Source organism: Lepidochelys kempii, chromosome 2, assembly GCF_965140265.1.
Source record: "Lepidochelys kempii isolate rLepKem1 chromosome 2, rLepKem1.hap2, whole genome shotgun sequence".
NCBI classification, from domain to species: domain Eukaryota; kingdom Metazoa; phylum Chordata; order Testudines; family Cheloniidae; genus Lepidochelys; species Lepidochelys kempii.
In genome coordinates, this window is record NC_133257.1 from 184,775,171 (window position 1) to 184,794,951 (window position 19,781).

Genomic DNA, 19,781 nt, shown 5'->3' on the forward strand with positions numbered 1-19,781 from the left:
AATATAGCTGTGCTGCTGTAAGATTGCTTGCGTCACTTTGTTATGCCGATGGGAGAGAGCTCTCCCATCGACATAATAAAACCAGCTCAGTGAGTGGTGGTAGCTGTGTTGGGATGCTCTTCCACCGACATAGTGCTGTGCACACAAGCGCTTATGCTGGCAAAACTTATGTCACTCGGGGGGGGGGGGAGTGTTTTTTCCACACCCCTGAGCAACAAAAGTTTTGCTGACGTAAGCGCTAGTGTAGACATGGCTGAAGAGAGACTGGGAGTGAGCACAGAAGGAGGGCAATGCACATCATTTTTCCGCTGAGCCTGAAAGATCAAGTGAAAAAGTTAATACAGTCACAAGCGGGATTATTCTTTGCACTGAGTCTCACAGGAGTCTTAGGAACTATCACAGCCAAGAAGTGGCCCTGGAAAGGAGCCAGCTGGCACTTCTGGCTGGGCCCAAACCTCATGTGATGGCACAGAGCCTCTCTGTGAATGGCCTGGTTTCATTCGGACCTTCCAAGTTTCAGTGCTGTTCCTATAAACTTTCCCCACAAAGATTTCCTCCACCAAACTCCACTCCTGCAGGTTCCTCCTCAAAAAGAACAATCTTGGCCATTGGCTTTAGGGGACTACTCAGGCACGCAAACAGTTTGCCACATTGAGCCTTCAATTAGGAAGCTTTAATTCAACAGAGATAAAACTCAGTACTATATCCTAATTCTGAGGCACGAACCCTAGTGCACATGAATCCTGTGATGGATTTTTCCATGTGCACACTTCTGGTTACAAAGTACTTCAGTTTCAGAAAAAGCAGTCAAAGGTACTCCAGGTAATGCACATAGCTTAGGAGTTTCTCATCAGCGATACATCCTTTAGGTCAATTACTTAAACAGAAAAAAACCCCAAGCAACTGAACATATACTATATGTAGCAAACTCCCCCCCCCCCCACTACTAAAAAATCAAACCCATGTCTTTTCAACTGAAGGCTTCATAGCAAAGCCTTGACGACGGAGGCCACATTCAGCTTTGGTATAAATGGCCACAGTTCCATTAACCTCAGTGCAATTGAGTTATACCTGCTTACACTGCATCTGAGTTTGGCTTGTCAGTGTGCGCTGTCTTATTGTTGGAGGGATAAATAGGATTACAAATGCATGAATTCTGTATTGCACTTTATTAAAACGTTGTGATTTTTTTCTGTCTCTCCTCCTCCAACCCCCTCCAGTTTTATTCTTCTTTTAAAAAAACTTTTCCACAGGAAAAATAAAATAAAGTTGTTTTTTCCAAATTGGAGAAAGTTATAATAACTCTGCAAGGAGAGTATGCGGCAGTAATCTATCTCTCAAGTGACAAAGGTGAGTATCAGAGTAGTAAAAATCTACATAAGATTAGGACTGTTGCAGTCACAGGACCAGCCGTGAATGGATATGTCACAGATGATCAGCATCTAGGCAGACAGAGATCATTTGCCTTGTCCACTTCCCGTTTTTGCAAGATCTGAATTCACTATCTATTATATGGGCTGCTGATCCCAGAATACCCCCTAAATCCTCACAGTGGCCTTATGAAGGCCAGGGTGAACAAACATCTATCCAGAAGGTATTATTGCTTTAATTTATATTCAATGATTTAATGAAAATTAGTTATTCATGGATTTATAGCTGTTGTAATATACATATCACCATAAGGTGGGTGGAGGTTATGGATCAGAGTTAAGGTGAGTAGTGAAAGTCAACTGCTGTGTTAACCATTAAAGAAAATAACTTGTTATAAGGTTGTTTGAAATGAATGGCTATTTACTGACTGGGAACACTGAAAATACATTTCTAAACAGATTTATTTTCATGTCAGATATTTTTAAAAACAAGTTGGGTTAATTTCTTGATATACCATTTATATTTGCCTTAGACAGGATGTATTAACTACATGCAGTCTGCATGGAATGTGTGGAAAATAAGATTTTTTTTTGCCATCTGAGTCATTACGGGACATGAACCCATAAATGAGTAAAATGTTTAGAAGAGGGCCACAGATGGAGCAGGGTTTTTTAAATACACAATGTTTTCTTCTAAGTGTGAAGTACTGACACCATGTTTTCTGCTAAGTGCAAAGTACTACAGTGATGAGTGATGACACTCCATAGACTGGAGAAAAGAGAGGACATGTGGTTTTGATCACCCTATCGTTTTTAAGTTTCTTTTTTCTGACATGACATTACATTTACAGTTCCTGTCTTTGCTGGTGCTTAGATATTAAATGCTGACAGACATTTTCCTTCACCTGATATGGAGCTGAGTTATCACATTCTGCCTCAAACAAGTGAAATATGAGATAAGAAACAAAAACTGGGAAGAAACACCCAAAGCTCTGCGTAGAACAGGGTCCTTGGTAATAGTGACCAGAATATAATTTAATGCAACATTCCTGTAGCGGGGAAAACACCACAGAGGCCTAACACCATAGCATTTCATTTCAGAAAGGGGGACTACACAAAAACAAGGAGGTTAGTGAAACAGAAATTAAAAGGTGCAGGGCCAAAAGTGAAATCCCTGCTAGCCCGCATGGAGACTTTTTAAAGACACCATAATAGAAGCTCAACTGAAATGTAATACCCCAAATTAAAAAACATCGTAAGAGAACAAAAAAAAGCACCACCGTGGCTAAACAACAAAGCAAAAGAAGCAGTGAGAGGCAAAAAGGCATCCTTTAAAAAGTGGAAATTAAATCCTAGTGAGGAAAATAGAAAGGAGCATAAACACTGGCAAATGAAATGTAAAAACGTAATTAGGAGGGCCAAAAAAGAATTTGTAAGAACAGCTAGCCAAAGATTCAAAAAACATTGCTATTACTTTTTGAAAGTACATCAGAAGCAGGAAGCCTGCTAAACAACCAGTGGGGCCACTGGATGATCGAGATGCTAAAGAACAAGAAGGCCATTGTGGAGAAACTAAATGAATTCTTTGCATCGGTCTTCACGGCTGAGGATGTGAGGGAGATTCCCAAACCTGAGCCATTCTTTTTAGGTGATAATCTAAGGAACTGTCCCAGATTGAGGTGTCATTAGAGGAAGTTTTGGAACAAACTGATAAACTAAACAGGAATAAGTCACCATGACCAGATGGCATTCACCCAAGAGTTCTGAAGGAACTCAAATGTGAAATTGCAGAACTGTACTCTGTAACCTATCATTTAAATCAGCTTCTGTACCAAATGACTGATGGATAGCTAATATGATGCCAATTTTAAAAAAGGGCTCCAGAGGTGACCCTGGCAATTACAGGCCGGTAAGCCTGACTTCAGTACTGGGCAAACTGGTTGAAACTATAGTAAAGAACAAAATTGTCAGACACAAATATGAACATAATTTGTTGGAGAAGAGTCAACATGGTTTTTGTAAAGGGAAATCATGCCTCACCAATCTATTAGAATTCTTTGAGGCGGGGTCAACAAGCATGTGGACAAAGGGGATCCAGTGGATACAGTGTACTAGATTTTCTAGTAGAAAATAGACTTTAGATTTTCAGAAAGCCTTTGACAAGGTCCTTCACCAAAGGCTCTTAAGCAAAGTAAGCTGTCATGGGATTAGAGGGAAGGTCCTTTCATGGATTGGTAACTGGTTCAAAGATAGGAAGGAAAGGGTAGAAATAAATAGTCAGTTTTCAGAACGGAGAGAGGTAAATAGCGGCGTTCCCCAGGGGTCTGTACTGGGGCCAGTCCTATTCAATATATTCATAAATGATCTGGAAAAAGGGGTAAACATTGAGGTGGCAAAATTTGCAGACGATACAGAATTGCTCAAAATAGTTAAGTCCCAGGCAGACTGTGAAGAGCTACAAAAGGATCTCTCAAAAGTGGGCAGCAAAATGGCTGATAAAATTCAGTGTTGATAAATGCAAAGTAATGCACATTGGAAAACATAGTCCCAACTATACATACAAAATGATGGGATCTAAATTGGCTGCTACCACTCAAGAAAGAGTTCTTGGAGTCATTGTAGACAGTTCTCTGAAAACATCCACTCAATGTGCAGCGGCAGTCAAAAGAGCAAACAGAATGTTGGGAATCATTAAGAAAGGGACAAATAAGAAGACAGAAATATCATATTGCCTCTATATAAATCCATGGTATGCCCACATCTTGAATACTGCATGCAGATGTGGTCGCCCCATCTCAAAAAAGATATATTGGAATTGGAAAAAGTTCAGAAAAGGGCAACAAAAATGACTAGGGGTATGGACCGGCTGCCATATTAGGAGAGATTAATAAGACTGGGACTTTTCAGCTTGGAAGAGAGACGATGAAGGGAGTGATGTGATTGAGGTCTATAAAACCCTTATTTACTTTCTCCACACCAGTCATGAAGTGTTATTACACCTTCTCATAACACAAGAACTAGGGTCACCAAATGAAATTAATAAGCAGCAGGTTTAACACAAACAAGGAAGTGGTTTTTTTCACACAATACACAGTTAACCTGTGGAACTCCTTGCCAGAGGATGTTGTGAAGGCCAAGACTATAGGGTTAAAAAAAGAACTAGATAAGTTCATGGAGGAAAGGTCCATCAATGGCTATTAGCCAGGATGGACAGGGATGGTGTCCCTAGCCTCTGTTTGCCAGAAGCTGGGAATGGGCGATGGGATGGATCACTTGGTGTTCGCCTGTTCTGTTCATTCCCTCTGGGGCACCTGGTATCGGAAGACAGGATACTGGGCTAGATGGACCTTTGGTCTGACCCAGTATGGCCGTTCTTATGTTCTTAACGTGGCCTGAAGTTCATCTTATTTTCCTCCTGTTCTTTTATTTCAGTCTGTAGCAGAAGCTTCTGATAAGTTGGAACTCAATTCAGTAAAATCAAATACACTCAAACACACATGCACGTAAAAGTCTTCTGTGCTCTGGAAACCTCTTCAAACCTACAGATATTTGAGTTTCAACCTTCCTCATTGCTGCCGTTAGAGAGAGAAATTCTCTTTCTTTTTTTTTAATTCAGCTGGTCTCTAAGGGTACATCTACACTGCCATTAAACACTCATGATTGGCCAGTGTCAGCTGACTTGGGCTCGGGGTACAGTGATATAAAATGGCAGTGTACACATTTGTGCACAGGCTGGAGTCTGGGCTCTAGGAGCCCATGAAGGGTGAGAGTCCCAGAGTAAAGCTTCAGCCTGAGCCCAAACATCTACACTGCAACTTTATAGTTCTGCAGCCTAAGATCAGCAAGCCCAAGTCACCTGACATGAGCCAGCCATGGGTGTTTTATTACAGTATAGACATCCTCAAAGTACTACTGCAAGAAACTGCCTTAAGATGGGAGCTCCCGTTATCCTGTAGTGCTCCCTTGAATGGGGAAGGCTCTCCCTTGTTTGGTCTGACAGGCAGCAACTGCCTCTGTGCCAAATCCTCCTTTTGCAACTCTAGCACAAGGGAATTGCACCCAAAAAGCTGAGAGCAACACTTGGCCTCCCATCTTTAAGGCCAAGCTTAAAGCATATTATTGTTCCATGTCTTGGTCATTTCCATAGGAATTTTACCTTTTGGGTGCTTTTGAATGGGTTGTAATGCATTTTGGGATGCACTATATGAAAAGCACTAGAGTAGCTTTTCATTGTACCCATCCTCTTCTGTATATTGGAACCGGTTATATGTATTTGACCTTTATCTCCTGACTTGACATCTGTAAAAAGAACACAGACAATAAGAGAGCCCACACTGAAAGGCAGAATTGGGGTCATTGTACTTGATGACAAAGAGGGATGTGATGTGCACATTTTCTGTAGGATAATGATGTTTCATGTTCCATTGTTTTAATTTTGCCTTCAGTGAAAAGAGCAACATAGAGAGCCTGCTGTCTGTGTTGTAAGTTTCTTGTTAGCTCTTAAGCTACAGTAAGATTTTGACACACTGGCAAGACAGAAGATCATGCTATGCAGAGCTCATCATTCAGCACCATACTCAACTGTGCTGTTCAGTTCATAGATCAGTGCTCCATTTAAGGTGAGCCTGGAATCCTTCTGGATGACAAAAAAAAACAAAAACAAAACCAAACCATCTGAAGCCAAGCGGAGATTTTCCTGGACTCTTTCTCTCAGTGACCTTTACAAGTCTTCAAAACATATTTCAGCCTTTCCCTTCACTCCAATCAATAAAGAATTTTAAGCCATACGCTCATTACCCTTAAATATCACAGCTGATGGAAAATATGAATGGAAGGAATAAAAGGTGTTATGTTATTACAATGAAAATTCAGAATCACAACTGACCAGGGCAGAAATGGGTTGGCACAAGCTATTTCATTTAGAAGCAGGAAATACGATGAGATTTCCTGAAAAACTGCCTGTTTTGTTTCAACAGCCCTATGGCCCATAGTTACACAGCTTATCGGGAGTAATTGAGCTATATCAAATATTAATATTCAGTTACCACATGCAGTCCATAATATAATGCTATAAAATCAGACATGGCTATGGGAAGAAGAGATGGAGGGGACTGCTGTAATAGAGCAGCACTTTGTGTATGAGAAGCAGTTCCATATGTCACTTTACAGGGTGTCTAGACTGTAGAGTACAATGTGGTAAAAAAAAACACAGAACACCTTTGCCTTGCACCTTCAAGCGGAAGATGCAGCAACAGCTGCATAGCAGAGGTCTGAGCTATTCACCTGACTCCTCCAGGCAGCCAGAGAAAGTAGGTCACATTAGCTTCAACTCAGCAGGGATAAAAGGTTTCTTTCTGTAGCAAAAGGGCTAAAGTGTAGGCTAGGAAGCCCTTCAAGGGGAAGCCCTGGGAATATCCAGCTCAGGATGCAGGTAGGGCCAAACTGATGTTTTGTAGTATTGCTGTGCTCCAGGCCTTGCCTGTTTAAATTGTGTCATAAAGGAAGCTGAAAAAAGGCAAAGGGTGTATAAGAACTTGACTTGTGGGAGCTGCGCTTGCTGCAGGGAGTAGGCCCCACCTACCTAGAGCAATAATATTTTGGAATTGTATTGGTTTTCAGTCTTACTAATGTACACCGTTCACAGCATTAGTGAGAGACAGTTAAAAATGTGAACAGTGGGAAGCAAAGTTGTTCAGAGCTTATATTCTCAGCTGTATACATTGTTTAAACTAATACTTGAGATCAAATCCACATTGGCCTGTTAGGTTTAAATAACCTGTTGTCCTCAATCAGACCCACACCAACCACACTTCTTTTGCTCTAGGTCTCTAGTATTCCGTGGTGTTAATACTCTGTCCCATCCTCCTGGCCTCTGATCTCAAACAGGAAACTATTCTCCTCCTCTAAAGATTTTTTTTAAGGCTATATACCTTATATATAATAGTACTTGATGACCTGTCCCCAGATCCTGTATGCCCAAGATCAGCAAGCAGCACTGTCTTCAACTGCCACATTATATTTAAACTTTATTTAAAATACATTTTAAATTCAGAGGCTTCCTTTTTAGTATAGGTGTGACCCAAGAACCTCTTCCACAAGGAGGTACGGAAGGCTTGCCGGGATATCTTGAGATGAACATCAAAGGTTTGTTTGAGTATATTTGGGGGAGCAGGAAGACAAAGGAGATGCCTGGGCATCCCTCACCAAGGAAGTAAATGGACAGCAAATTTCTTTTGCAAAAGAGGGGTCCCAACCAGGCGTGGTTGAGAAGACTTTGGGAGAGATAAGCTTCTTTAGACAGAAGGTTAATCTGTTAATTCATTGAAGTCTCTCAAAAGCATGTTATGATTTTGTTTTGTATGTAACCATTTGTTTCCAATATTCTTACTCTCCATCATTGGAATCTCTCTTCTTTGATAATAAATTTATTCTTATTTTCACCATAAATACATCTCAGTGCTGTGGTGTTAAGGAAAGTGAAGGGCCTGAGTAGAATCTTACAAACTGGTGTGCGCTGTTCCTTTGGGAACAGCAGGCCTAGGTAATTCAATGGGTGTTCATTGGAAAAAGGGTTAGACACTGCAGGTAATGCTCTGAGAACTTGGGAGGTGGTGTTTGCCTATCGCTACCTGTACAAAGAGAGCAAGACCTGCAGAGGCTTGGAAGGCAGTGCTTGTGCTGCCAGAGATTGGTGGTTTCAGGGAGCTGACCCACAGCAGGCACAGACAAGACTCCTTCATGCTAAGGACAGGTAGTGGTGAGGTGCCTTATGACCCTGAGTACCTTTGGGGAACATCACAATAGGAATATCACTAAATACAGCTGAAGTCCTGGACAGTCTTGTCTTCTGCAGACTCACCATCCATTTAAAAACTCTGCAGGACGGCTCCAGGTCCCAGGAACACTGGAAAAGTTAGCTAAGACAGGACCAATGCTGCCAACTGAAAAAAAACAGCATACTAGTATCCTTAGATAAGAGAGCCAGAGACCCTCACAACATATAAGGTGCCACATCCTTATCAGCTCTGCCACATCCACATCAGCTCCCCGAATTCCATGGAGTTACACCAGTTTACACTGGTCCAACGTACAGCTCAGAAAACAAACATATTTTCTTACATCAAACCTGGCATTTTGAAACCTGTCACCACGCTGAAGAACATGGTGCTGCTGCAGGTTTCTGTCTAATACTTGAGCTAAGGAAGTGTGTCACTTTTTTTACATGAAAGTATTCACTGCTCCACTCTAATTTTTCCTGAGGAATAACATGGGCCCGGTTCTCCTCTCACTTACTCACTTTTACAGTAGTATAACTCCATTGATTTTAATGGAATTGCTCCTGCTTTACATCATCGTCTGTGGGAGAATAATCATCCCAGGTGAAGTGAATCATCTGTAACACCGAGTGTGCCAGCCAATATTCTTGAATAACAGCCTCCCTGTTGGCCTATTGATGGCTGGCATGGACCCCCTCCCAATGACATGCAGCGGATGCAGTCTCTGTGCCACCATCCTGCCTGCACCCCTCTCTCTCTCTCTTCTTCTGCAGCCCTATTGCAAAGCTGGTGTGGCAAGCCTCCACACTTGGGCAAATTTACACATAATCTCTGTAGGGTGAATCAGAATAGTAATTAACACTTTGGAATGCAGTGAAATAGTGTGGGACTTTCATTCTATTTGATTCATTAAAATGAATGACATTTTACCATATTTTCTAGCAGTACAGCCAATAGGAACCCATGTTCATCAAACCCCAACAGGGCAAAATTTGGCTCCATAGCTTCTGAGTTGTGATACCTATGTGTGTCATCATGGGGAGACATCTGTTATTTGGGTCAAGCTGCAACTGATGTTAACTACACAGCTTAAAGTGTGAGATCAAGGAGCTCACGATCATGTCAATGGGCTGGCTGGTACGGATCACCAGCCCAAGTTCCTTTGCACTAGTACCGTCAAGAACATCTCTGTGGTCACATATGGTCTGGGAACGCCACTCTGCATATTGTCTCTCACGCACAAACAAAATAATTCTTACCAACAATCATGTGGTTGCAGACATCACAGAAAGTGGGTTTTTTGAAGATGTGCTCCTGGAAAACATGAACCTGATTGCTTTCTGCCTGTTGTTGGAGTTTGATAGGTGTGGAGGACCGGCTCTCTGAGCTGGGGAGCTGGCCGGTGCTGGTGCTCACCTCAGGCAGCAAATCAACTTGTAATTTCACGTCACTGTTCGTCCTCTGGAAAAAGTTGTCTGCGCTTTTACTCCGTAAGCTTTTGGTCTTGAAAGAGAGCGATCTTTTCAGTTTCTGGAGCTGCAATGCAACAACAGAAGAGTTGATCACTTTGTTTTTTTTTTAAAAACACACAGTTGGTCAGGGTCATGTTGTTAGCTGTATCATCAACTTTGTGCGTACATGTAAATTCCCACTGATATTAACAGTATGTTGGGAATGGATTATCCCACTGATGGGACTGCAATGTAATGACTCCACTCCAGTGAGCTACATAATCCACTCCAAAATCCAACTAGCAACTTGAGAGTTAAGAAAAGAGCTTGCAAGGAGAAAACTCATTACTCCTGTAGGCTCTAACAAACAACTCTGTTGCTGCCTTCTTAATAGGTACAACAACAAAGTCATTACAGAGTGTTATACACATACATCCTGGAGAGAATATATGCTCCTGTGTGTTCAAGCCTTACAGAAATTAAAGTGCCATACACCTATGGCATACGGTCCTTGAGTGGCAGGTAACGCTATTTCAAGAACAGCTGCTAAAGGATGCTGGAAGAGGAATGAATTCAGTGAGGTAGATTATGTATTTTTTAAAATGTCTTCCTTTACAATTCAGTGGAAACAGATACAATATTTACTGGGTTTTGTCCTAGAAATCCTGGTTTTAAAAATAAAAATTAGTGAAGATCAAGAGTTACAGCACTATATGTTTGACCAGAATGTCTGTGTAATTTTCCGGTAATTCAGGCTGGCACTAGTGCTCCCGCAAAGAATTAGCAGTGCTATGAAGGGCAGTGGGTGAGGTCTGGTACCTATCGTGGTGTGAGTTACAGAAGTTGGCAGATTTGACAGGCTCTGAAGTCTAAAGAGGGCAAACAGTCAGGGGAAAGAAAAGCATGCTGGGAAAACCTAAACTGCATCTCCTTTCATGTTCATTTATCTCTGACATACAGCATGTCCATTTTGCCTATCACACAGTATTATTTCAACTACAGCAATGCTGGGCCTTATTTTCTTTCTTGAAATTTTCCATGCCACATAGAGTCTGTCTGTGCTAACTAAGAGCATTTGTTTAGACTAGAAACTATTTACCCTGGAAACAATGGCGATTGGAAGTGATAATTCAAATTAATGGAAGGGAATGAGCTTACATACTTTCCTGAAAGTGCAGGCGCAGGTCTGTAATCCTGGCACGAGACCTGATGTAGTGGACTTGGAGCTCTGTTATAACCACTTTCCACCTCTGCTCCTATTTTTTGTTTTTAATCATGAAGCCTGTAGCAGATATTAGTGGCCAGAGGCTTCATAAAATGGTGTATCCCCCTGTTATGAATGGGAGATAGCCTCATCTCCACACCAGGCAGCCATAGGAACGGGCACAAGGGATACTCAGGCTCTTTTCCTATATTTCTCCATGGTCAATTCCATTGGTCCGATGAACATGCAAGGAGGGTCCACTGCCTTAGCTCAGCTCTCCAGGTTACCAACAGTCCAGGTTGCTCTGTTGTAAAATTCTCGGCACTCCTGTTTTACACCCTTCAATGTAATTAACTTTTTCTCACTAGTGACTTCTACTTGGAGGCTTCATGTGTGGCAAGCCCGGGTGTGAACATACAGCACACTAGCCTGCTGTTCACTCTGCAACTGCACACTAAAAGTTCTGCAGGATGCTTTGATGCCAGAGCCTCCATGTAGATAACTCCTTCCTGGGAGAGATCGTGACAACCCCTAAAGTGAGTTGTCAGATACATTTTCTTTCTTGGCATGCAGAAAGAGCCCCGAGGAGCTGTTCAAAGCAAATGCTAAAGTGTTTGCTAAAGACTCACTTACTTCCATTACTCTCCAGGAGAATCATTACCAAACAGAGATCAAATGGTTAACTACTAAGCGCAAGGACAAAGTAGCTGCTGATTTCCACAGCTACATCCACTGAAGCTTAATACTGGGAATTTCTCAGCCTGAGAAACTCTGTACAACAGCACCAGCAAAATGGCTTATATACCCCCTCTTGCGTCTTAAGCCATTGGCCCCCACTGAGTCTCAACTGAGGTTACTTCATATCCCCAGTGACAGACATGAGATCAGCAATTAAAAAAATAAATCTCCTGCTTGCTATTGACCTCAGAGAAACAAGACCTCATTAGTGCAACCAAACACAGAGAATTATAGCAGCATAAGGTGACTGTAATGGCATTCATTATTGATTTGCTATCCATTTCTGCAGTGCCACATGAAGTTAATTAAATCTCAAACATTACTATGCTTCCACCATGGGCAGAAGACTAAGCTGTACTATAAAGTGTTTTAGCTCAAAAAACAAAACAAAACAACCTTCTCACAAAAAAACCCGCCTAGTTCGACAGATTAAGATTAGTTGAATATTATTTGCTCAGTCTCAGATACAGTGTCGTTTGCCAGAGAAGACCTCCACTGAAAACTAGACAGAGAGGCCCAAAGTTTTCAAAAAAGCCACAACCTGAGTGCCACTTGTGTGTGCAAATTTATGCATGCAAATTCTTTTGTGCACACTGTTACCAAAATGATAGAATTTGCAGTCAGATCCCATTTGAAATCGCACTTGATGAAACAGACGAGTTGTACTCATATAAATCCGTCACTTTATATGCAAGTAAAAGTGCAAAAATTGTAGCCTGAGTGGTTATATATGATAGTAATGAACACATTTGGAAGCCCTAGACCTGATTCTCTATGGTTTTGCACCTAGTGTAGTTAATTACACACACGTGCAATTTAAGCGCAAATCCTGGTACGGCAGTGTTTTTTTTATCCACTATGCACAGATATAAATGACAGGACAAGGTGCATATGTAACACTGACAGACCCCAGTCATTGGCAGGCTCTTAGCTAAGGCTGTACACAAGACTCATTAATCTTTCTCTAAGTGGTCTTGGTGCCACTCCATGGGACAGAGCACCGCACCCAGGAGGTGTGTGGGTTACATAGGCAATGGAGAATCAGGCCCCATGTTTTGAAAGTTTGACTGAAACTAGTTATCTGTAACTACATTGTGAGGAGAAATTGGCCCATTAGAGAACCCTAAGTATGCTATTGGATGTGAATGCATATCTTTGCTTCTGATTTATCCTAATCTACTAGAGGGAGGATGATGCAAGCAACCAGCTAATTGGGGAGAGTTGAAGACTTTTGTGAACATGTAAATGGCAAAAGATGTAAAATATAGTATTAGTCACATACATGATTATGCTGCAGTCAAGCCAACACTGATTCTTTAAACAAAGATTTCTGTTTAAGCTAATTCATTTTGTTGAACACTGAAAGAGATCTTAAAAGACATGTCATGAAACAGTCACATACACGGTTTGCCTGATTTTCATCTCTTTTAGACAAATGTAATGCTACTGTGAGGCTACTGACTTACTGGAGCTAATATGATGTTTCACTGGTGTAAGTGAGATCAGAATCAGACTGAACATTTTCACTCATCAGAGCAAAAACATACACAGTTTCAAGATTTTTAATCTCTCTCTAGAGACAAGGCCACAACAAAACCCCAGATCTGAATTCTGGAGAAATTTGAGCTACAAACAAAGTTTACACCTAGATCTTGATCCTAGCTGCTGAAGACAGCAGCAACCCAAACTTCTAGGATTACCAACCCCCACAATTTGAAAATAATGAGTCAAGGCCTGAAACCCCTCACTCCCCATTAGATTACTTAAAGACATCTCACGATTTTTAAGCCAATACATGGGGATACTTTTCTGTTTTTAGGGCTTTAGGGTTACTTTTTTTCCTGCAAGCATAAGAGCTAGAAACTTTCACTTATAAATAAAATAAAAGTAAGCTGAGATACTCATTAGTTCAGAAACTGGGGGGTTTAAGACTCCCCCCCACCCCCCAACGAAATATTGCAAGACTTACAATAAAATCACACAGATGAACCCTAGAAGGCTCGAGTTCACTCTCTGATTTGAAACCCAGCATGTTTCTGTGCCTTTGAAATTAGGCACAAAAGTTCGCCAATCCCTAGTTAAAAGCATTATATCATCCAAGCAAATGCTGACAGCACGCACTGTACCCGGAAGGCAGGACACAGATAACTGCAATAGCAACTTCTAAGAGCGGATTAACCTTTTCCTGGGTATTTTATACCACAATCTCTTCCTCCCTACTGTCTCACTGAGTATTCCCGCCCCAAAGATTCTCACAGCTCCACAGAAATAATAGTCTCATATTGTTTCCTCTGTTCCTTATTTCCTATGGCTTTACTGTGTGTGTCCTGATGCCTCCCAAGGTCTGGGAGAGTGAGGGATCGTTTGCCAGGATAGGTTGTAGATCGTTGATAATGTGCTCACTCTCACAGACCTTGGAAGGCAGGCCAGTCCTCGTTTACAGACAGCCCCACAACCTGAAGCAAATACTTACCAGCAACTACATGCCACACCACAGAAACACTAACCCAGGAACTAATCCCTGTAGCAAACCTCGTTGCCTACTCTCTCCCCATATCTACTCTAGTGACACCATCAGAGGATCCAACCACATCAGTCACACCATCAGGGGCTCATTCACCTGCACATCTACTAATGTGATATATGCCATCATGTGCCAGCAACGCCCCTCTGCCATGGACATTGCCCAAACCGGACAGTCCCTATGTAAAAGAATAAATGGACACAAATCGGACATCAGGAATGGTAACATACAAAAGCCAGTAGGAGAACACTTCAATCTTCCTGGACATTCTATAACAGATTTAAAAGTAGCTACATTAGAACAAAAAAAAGCTTCAGAAACAGATTTCAAAGAGAAACTGCAGAACTAAAATTCATTTGCAAATTTAACACCATTAATTTGGGCTTGAATAAGGACTGGGAGTGGCTGGCTCACTACAAAAGCAGCTTTGCCTCTCCTGGAATTGACACCTCCTCATCAATTATTGGGAGTGGACCACCTCCACCCTGATCGAATTGGTCCTATCAACACTGGTTCTCCACTTGTGAGGTAATTCCCTTCTCTTCATGTGTCAATATATAATGCCTGAATCTGTACTTTTCACTCCATGCATCTGAAGAAGTGGTTTTTTACCCACGAAAGCTTATGCCCAAATAAATCTGTTAGTCTTTAAGGTGCCCCCAGACTCCTTGTTTTTATTAGAATTAGTGGCATCATTGTAAGCATGTGGTTCCGCTTGGACATGCATGCTCTGCTCTAACTCTGGGGCCCTAAAGGTGGCTCCTCTCAAACAGTAGAGAAATAAGTGGTAGCAAAACCCCCTTGGGTGAAATTGTGCCCTGGTAGGTATAGGTGCAATTCCCACTGGTTTCAATGTGAGTTGTGTCCAGCTGTACCAGGGATGAATTTTGTTTTAGAAACGCAAACGGCCAACTGTTCATTACTTCTCTGGTTTAAGATACACATGGAAAGTGGGAGGAGCCAAGAGATTTTGGTTCCTTTTTAATTCTGGTTTCATGCAACTAAAACAATTTTGTCTTGCTTGTTGTAACCACCACCTCCTCCTTCTCCTCTCTAGCACCACCCACATCACCCTGTTCTGTCCACTTCAAAATGTATCCCATGCTCACTGAACTTATCATGTGACCCCACTCTGAATCCCTTGGGTGGCTTCTCTGCCTCCATCACATCAGTTTTTAAGCTTCTTGGGCTCACTGTCAAGGTCCTGCTTTACATTTCATTCACCCTCCCTTCCCCATGGAGTTTACTTTATTCCCCAGTCAGATTGCCCCTTGTCTTCTGCTCTCCACCAGCAATGGCAGCAGATTGCACTCCTCTCTCTGGGGCCAGAGGGAGGGTTCTCCCTGGGGAGGACTGTAATGCTTCCCGGGGTTGTGAGGCACATGGCTACCACCTACCCTTAGTGTGAGGAACCCCTGACTGCGTCTGCTCCGGGTCTGTTACTAGCCACAAACCTCTGGCAACACAAGCCCTGCTTTGCAGGCCCCGCTCTTTCTTTACAGGTTAATGATAGACATACGCCAACCTCTGAATCCTACAAGTGTCACCTTGGAGTGCCCAGCTCCTGTTCCACCGGCCACTCACAGAATTCCCAGATATTGCATTCCCAAAAGAACCGTTCAAAGCAGCTTATCGGTTACACCACAGAACACAGCTCTGCTTAACACACAGCACTTAGATTTGTTTATAGGGAAACCAACTATACATTTATTTAACAAAGAACAGAGATTCACATGACAGCAAACAGAAGTACTGGAAACAACAGGTTACATTCAAAAAAACCATAACAGATATACTGAAGCCTAAACTTAACGAATAAGACACTGTCATGTCATAAGAGCAAAAAGCTCACCCAAAATCTTGCTAGCATATTACAGCCAGGCTTGGCTGGGCTCTTCTGTTCATGAAACAAGCATGCTGTCTTGCCTCCTCAGTGGAAAGACCCAGAGTTTTCCTCTGTCCCTACGGGTATATTCCAAAAATCCTTGGCCTGCACTTGTAAACAGGCTAACCCCTGCTGCTTGTGCTTTCCTGTCTAGTGTCCTCCCTGGAGACTTTGCAATCACTCCACTAGCATTTTGCTCAGACTGTAACTGGACGCCCATTGCGAACCAAACAGAGTGCTGAACTGACATGTAAACAGGTAGATCAAGATCTCTTGCCTGAGCCTAACCTGTTTCTCACCTTTTCTTGTGACCAGCCCTAAGCCATACCCCTTAAGTACATACAACTCCTTACATATTATCCGTACATACACTTCACAATGCATATGACGACCTGTGTGACACAGGCTTTCATCAGAGACCTTACATGACACCCTTTGGTGAACTAGTATGTAGATGCCAGACCTTGGGGGATCCCTGTAACCCTTATGAAACCCTTATGTACCCCTGTGCCCTCTGCCAGTTGTCACCAAGAGGTCCCTGGGTCACAAGGACTGGCGGGGTACCAACACTGTTCTCTCCTGGAAGTTCTGCTTTACAATCTGGAGCAGCATTTGTGGAGGTTGCCCAAGAGACAGGGCAGCCCAGTACATTTCCCAGCCTGCCTAGCTCCATCCTCTATTCAACCACCCCCACTGTCAGTTTTGGAGGCTGGCTCTGCACCTCCTTGTGCAGGGAGGCCAGTAAAGGGCTGGTGCCACTGCAAGAGGGCGGTGCGTGAATTCACGGCATGACTCTCCAAGGCCAAATAGTTTAGCCCTTAGCTCTAGTCACCTCCTCTCCCACTACACTGCCAAAAATAAACCAACAAGAAAAAGAAAGCACGCTCCCTTTCCCTTGTCAGGTGCTATGATAGCATGGTGGGAATTACAAATAATGAGGGATATTGAGGAAATTGGACTGAATCACCCACACATTTCTTCAGCTGCAAATTTTACAAAAATGCAGTAGTTTTGCTTAACTCTGTTCACTGGCAACACAGAGAATAAAATGCGGCACTGACAGACCACCAACTGCTGCCAGGTAAACACCCACCCTGCCCTTCCTGACAGAACCATTTTTTCCCTCCAGCTTTTCAGAGTCAGATTCAAAAGCATTAAACTCTTGCATTGCAGCAAGGGGAGGACTTCAGTACACGAGGTTCAGGGAGCATTCTCCAGACTCACCAAACAACACATCAGGTGCATTATCTGTTACCATGAGGACTACGGCCAAAAGCATGTCAAATAAAGGGAAGAACAAATGGTTGACAAACAGATAATCTTCTACCGAGTACACTTTGTGTTCTGGGCCAAGAAGCATTCAATTTCCATCATCATCTTCTGGGATGTATTTTAACCTAGATTAGTGTATGTTGATGTTAACAAGATTGGTTGAAGAACTGCATGTTACATATAGGGCCAGATTCCCAGCTGGTACTGATTAGCCTAGGTGACTTTGTTTCAACAGAGGTATGCTGATCTACAGCAGGTGAGGTTCTGGTCCACAATGTCAGTGAAGTGCTTATGGGACATAAGCAACAAACATGTTTATCTTGTTCAAATTGAAAAACAAATACAAAGACAACTGATTTCTTAAGCCTGGATACATTATTTTTCTGGCTTTGATTTAAAAAGGCATTGCATCAAGATTTTAATAGGCAAATTCATGATTAAAACTATCTCAAAATCTACATCTCCTTTCAGTAATATTACAGCTTTCTGACAGTTTCATGGGACACAATCTAGACCACTGGCCAGATAAAAAGATATTTTAAAAATTCAAGTTAGTTATTTTTGTGTGTGCAAAAACTCCAGGTTAAACCTGTGAGCAAAACAGATTTATTTTCAACATGTACACACCATAGATAATAAACAGGCCAGATCCTCGACTGATGTAAAGTGGTGTAGCTCAACTGGCTTCAACTGATGCCAATTTACAGCAGCTGAGATATAGCCCAATGCATTTGTTCAAGGGTTGAATATCCAGCCTTCTTGGAAAAAACACATCCTTATCCTCCATCACAGTCAAAGGGAGTGACCATCCCTATAGAATCCGTTATGGATTATATTTGTATGGTTTCCCAGCAGATTAGATAGACAACATTATAACTAATACATTTATTTTTGTTTAAGAAAGTCATCAAACTGCCTGCCTGGATATGTATTGAACTAGCCAAAGGCGAAACCTTATACACCATGTCTAATGATAATGGCCAGGCAAGGTGGCCTGTTAGCGATTCATTTACATCTCTTGTTCAGTTATCTGATTTAACAAAGAACAGAGGACTACAAAGCCTCCAAATTGTACCCTTTGCTATTACATGAAGCTCTGTGTTCATGTTACTGTCACTGTTAGCCTCCGCTATCTCCTGACTTTGTGTTTGACGTGGCTTTTGAATTGTGTAATCTCTTTGGGGCAGGGCTTATCTTTTATTTTGTCTTTGCCCAGTGCCCAACACAATGGAGGCCTGGTCTGGATATTACTGTAATACAAATAGCCATAGTGGAAAAGCCTAAGGAACTCAGACGGCTGTGTAACGGGTCCCTGCAGAGCCCTCCTGGCTCCTGCCCTGCTGGGCTGAAAAAGTCACATGAACACCTTTTGGTGCAGTGCTCACCTGGTGCTTTTATTTACAGGCTGTGCTCCGTCCCACCACCTTTCCACCATACCAGTAGTCCCCTTCTTACAGTCCACTGGCAGGCAAGAGTGGGCAAGCTATCTCTCTCTGCTTTCCTCTGCCTTTCCTCTCATGCAGCTTCCCTCTTTCCAGCTCCTCCTCTTGCTTCCTTCCCCTGGGGCTCTTATCCAGCCCCAGCCTGATGAGGCAGCAGCTGTTCCAGCTTCCCCAATCAGGGCCAGGTGATCTACCCAGCTCCAATTCACCTCCCTTAATTGGAGCTGGAGTGACAGAGGGTTGGCTAGCAGTTTTCTGTCACACGCGGAATCCTAATAGACGTTGAACACTCATCACTCTCACTCAAGTCAATGTGAGCTACAATGCTTAGCCCCATTCCAGGTTTCATCAAGAGACGTGCATATCTGATCAAAATATCCAAACCAAAGTATCCAAACCAAATCTCTTGATAGGTATCCAAATGGTTTGTCTGCTCATCCAAACCTTGACGTACCATATGAACCTCTTGATAGCTTAGCATAACTAGGCTGGAAATCTCATGTTCCTTAGTATTTTCTGCTCCATTTGGACCAGAAGCATTGGGACACTGCAGTTTCTGATCTTAAAAAGAACAAAGACGTGCCTATGTATGTGAAAATACAAAGAGGGGGTTTGTGCATGAGAATTTAGTGCCAGTGAAAGATGTCAGCTTGACAGTCCTGGGAATTAAATCTTTTGTCTATTCTGGGAACAAATTCATCACAGAAATTGACAGTAGAAGCATTTCCCACACTCCTGTACCAGTGTGCCTCAAATCCTGTCTGGGTAAAAGGGTAATTCATTCTTCATGCCCATTCAATCCTTGGCCTTTGCTGCCGTTGAGAACAAGGGTGCTAATAATTGTGGTGGTGGTTACGGTGATGTGGACATGTACCCAATGAGAGCTTGTAAGAAAAAAATCAGCATGTACTTAGGCAACTGAATAGCCTTGTGATTAGAGCTAGTCAGAAAAACAGGACTTTTTTTCCCATGAAAAATTTCAAATTTTCAGTGAAAAATCGAAAACCCGCACTTTAAATATTTTGAAATGTCACTAAAGTGCCCCATGGAAGCTGTAGCTTAGGTGCCTCCTGTTCTCATTCTCTCGTATGGGCTGAATGCCCTGGTTGGACATGTCCC

The 19,781-nt window shown here is 42.4% G+C and overlaps 1 protein-coding gene across 1 annotated transcript in view; it reads right to left on the reverse strand.

Annotated features, from left to right (window-relative positions):
- Positions 1-19,781, reverse strand: part of STAC (SH3 and cysteine rich domain) — a 106,132-nt gene that overhangs the window by 66,049 nt on the left and 20,302 nt on the right. The window contains exon 2 of the mRNA XM_073329503.1: positions 9,406-9,682. Coding sequence (XP_073185604.1) covers positions 9,406-9,682 — 277 coding nt within the window. The remainder of the gene's footprint in view (positions 1-9,405; positions 9,683-19,781) is intronic.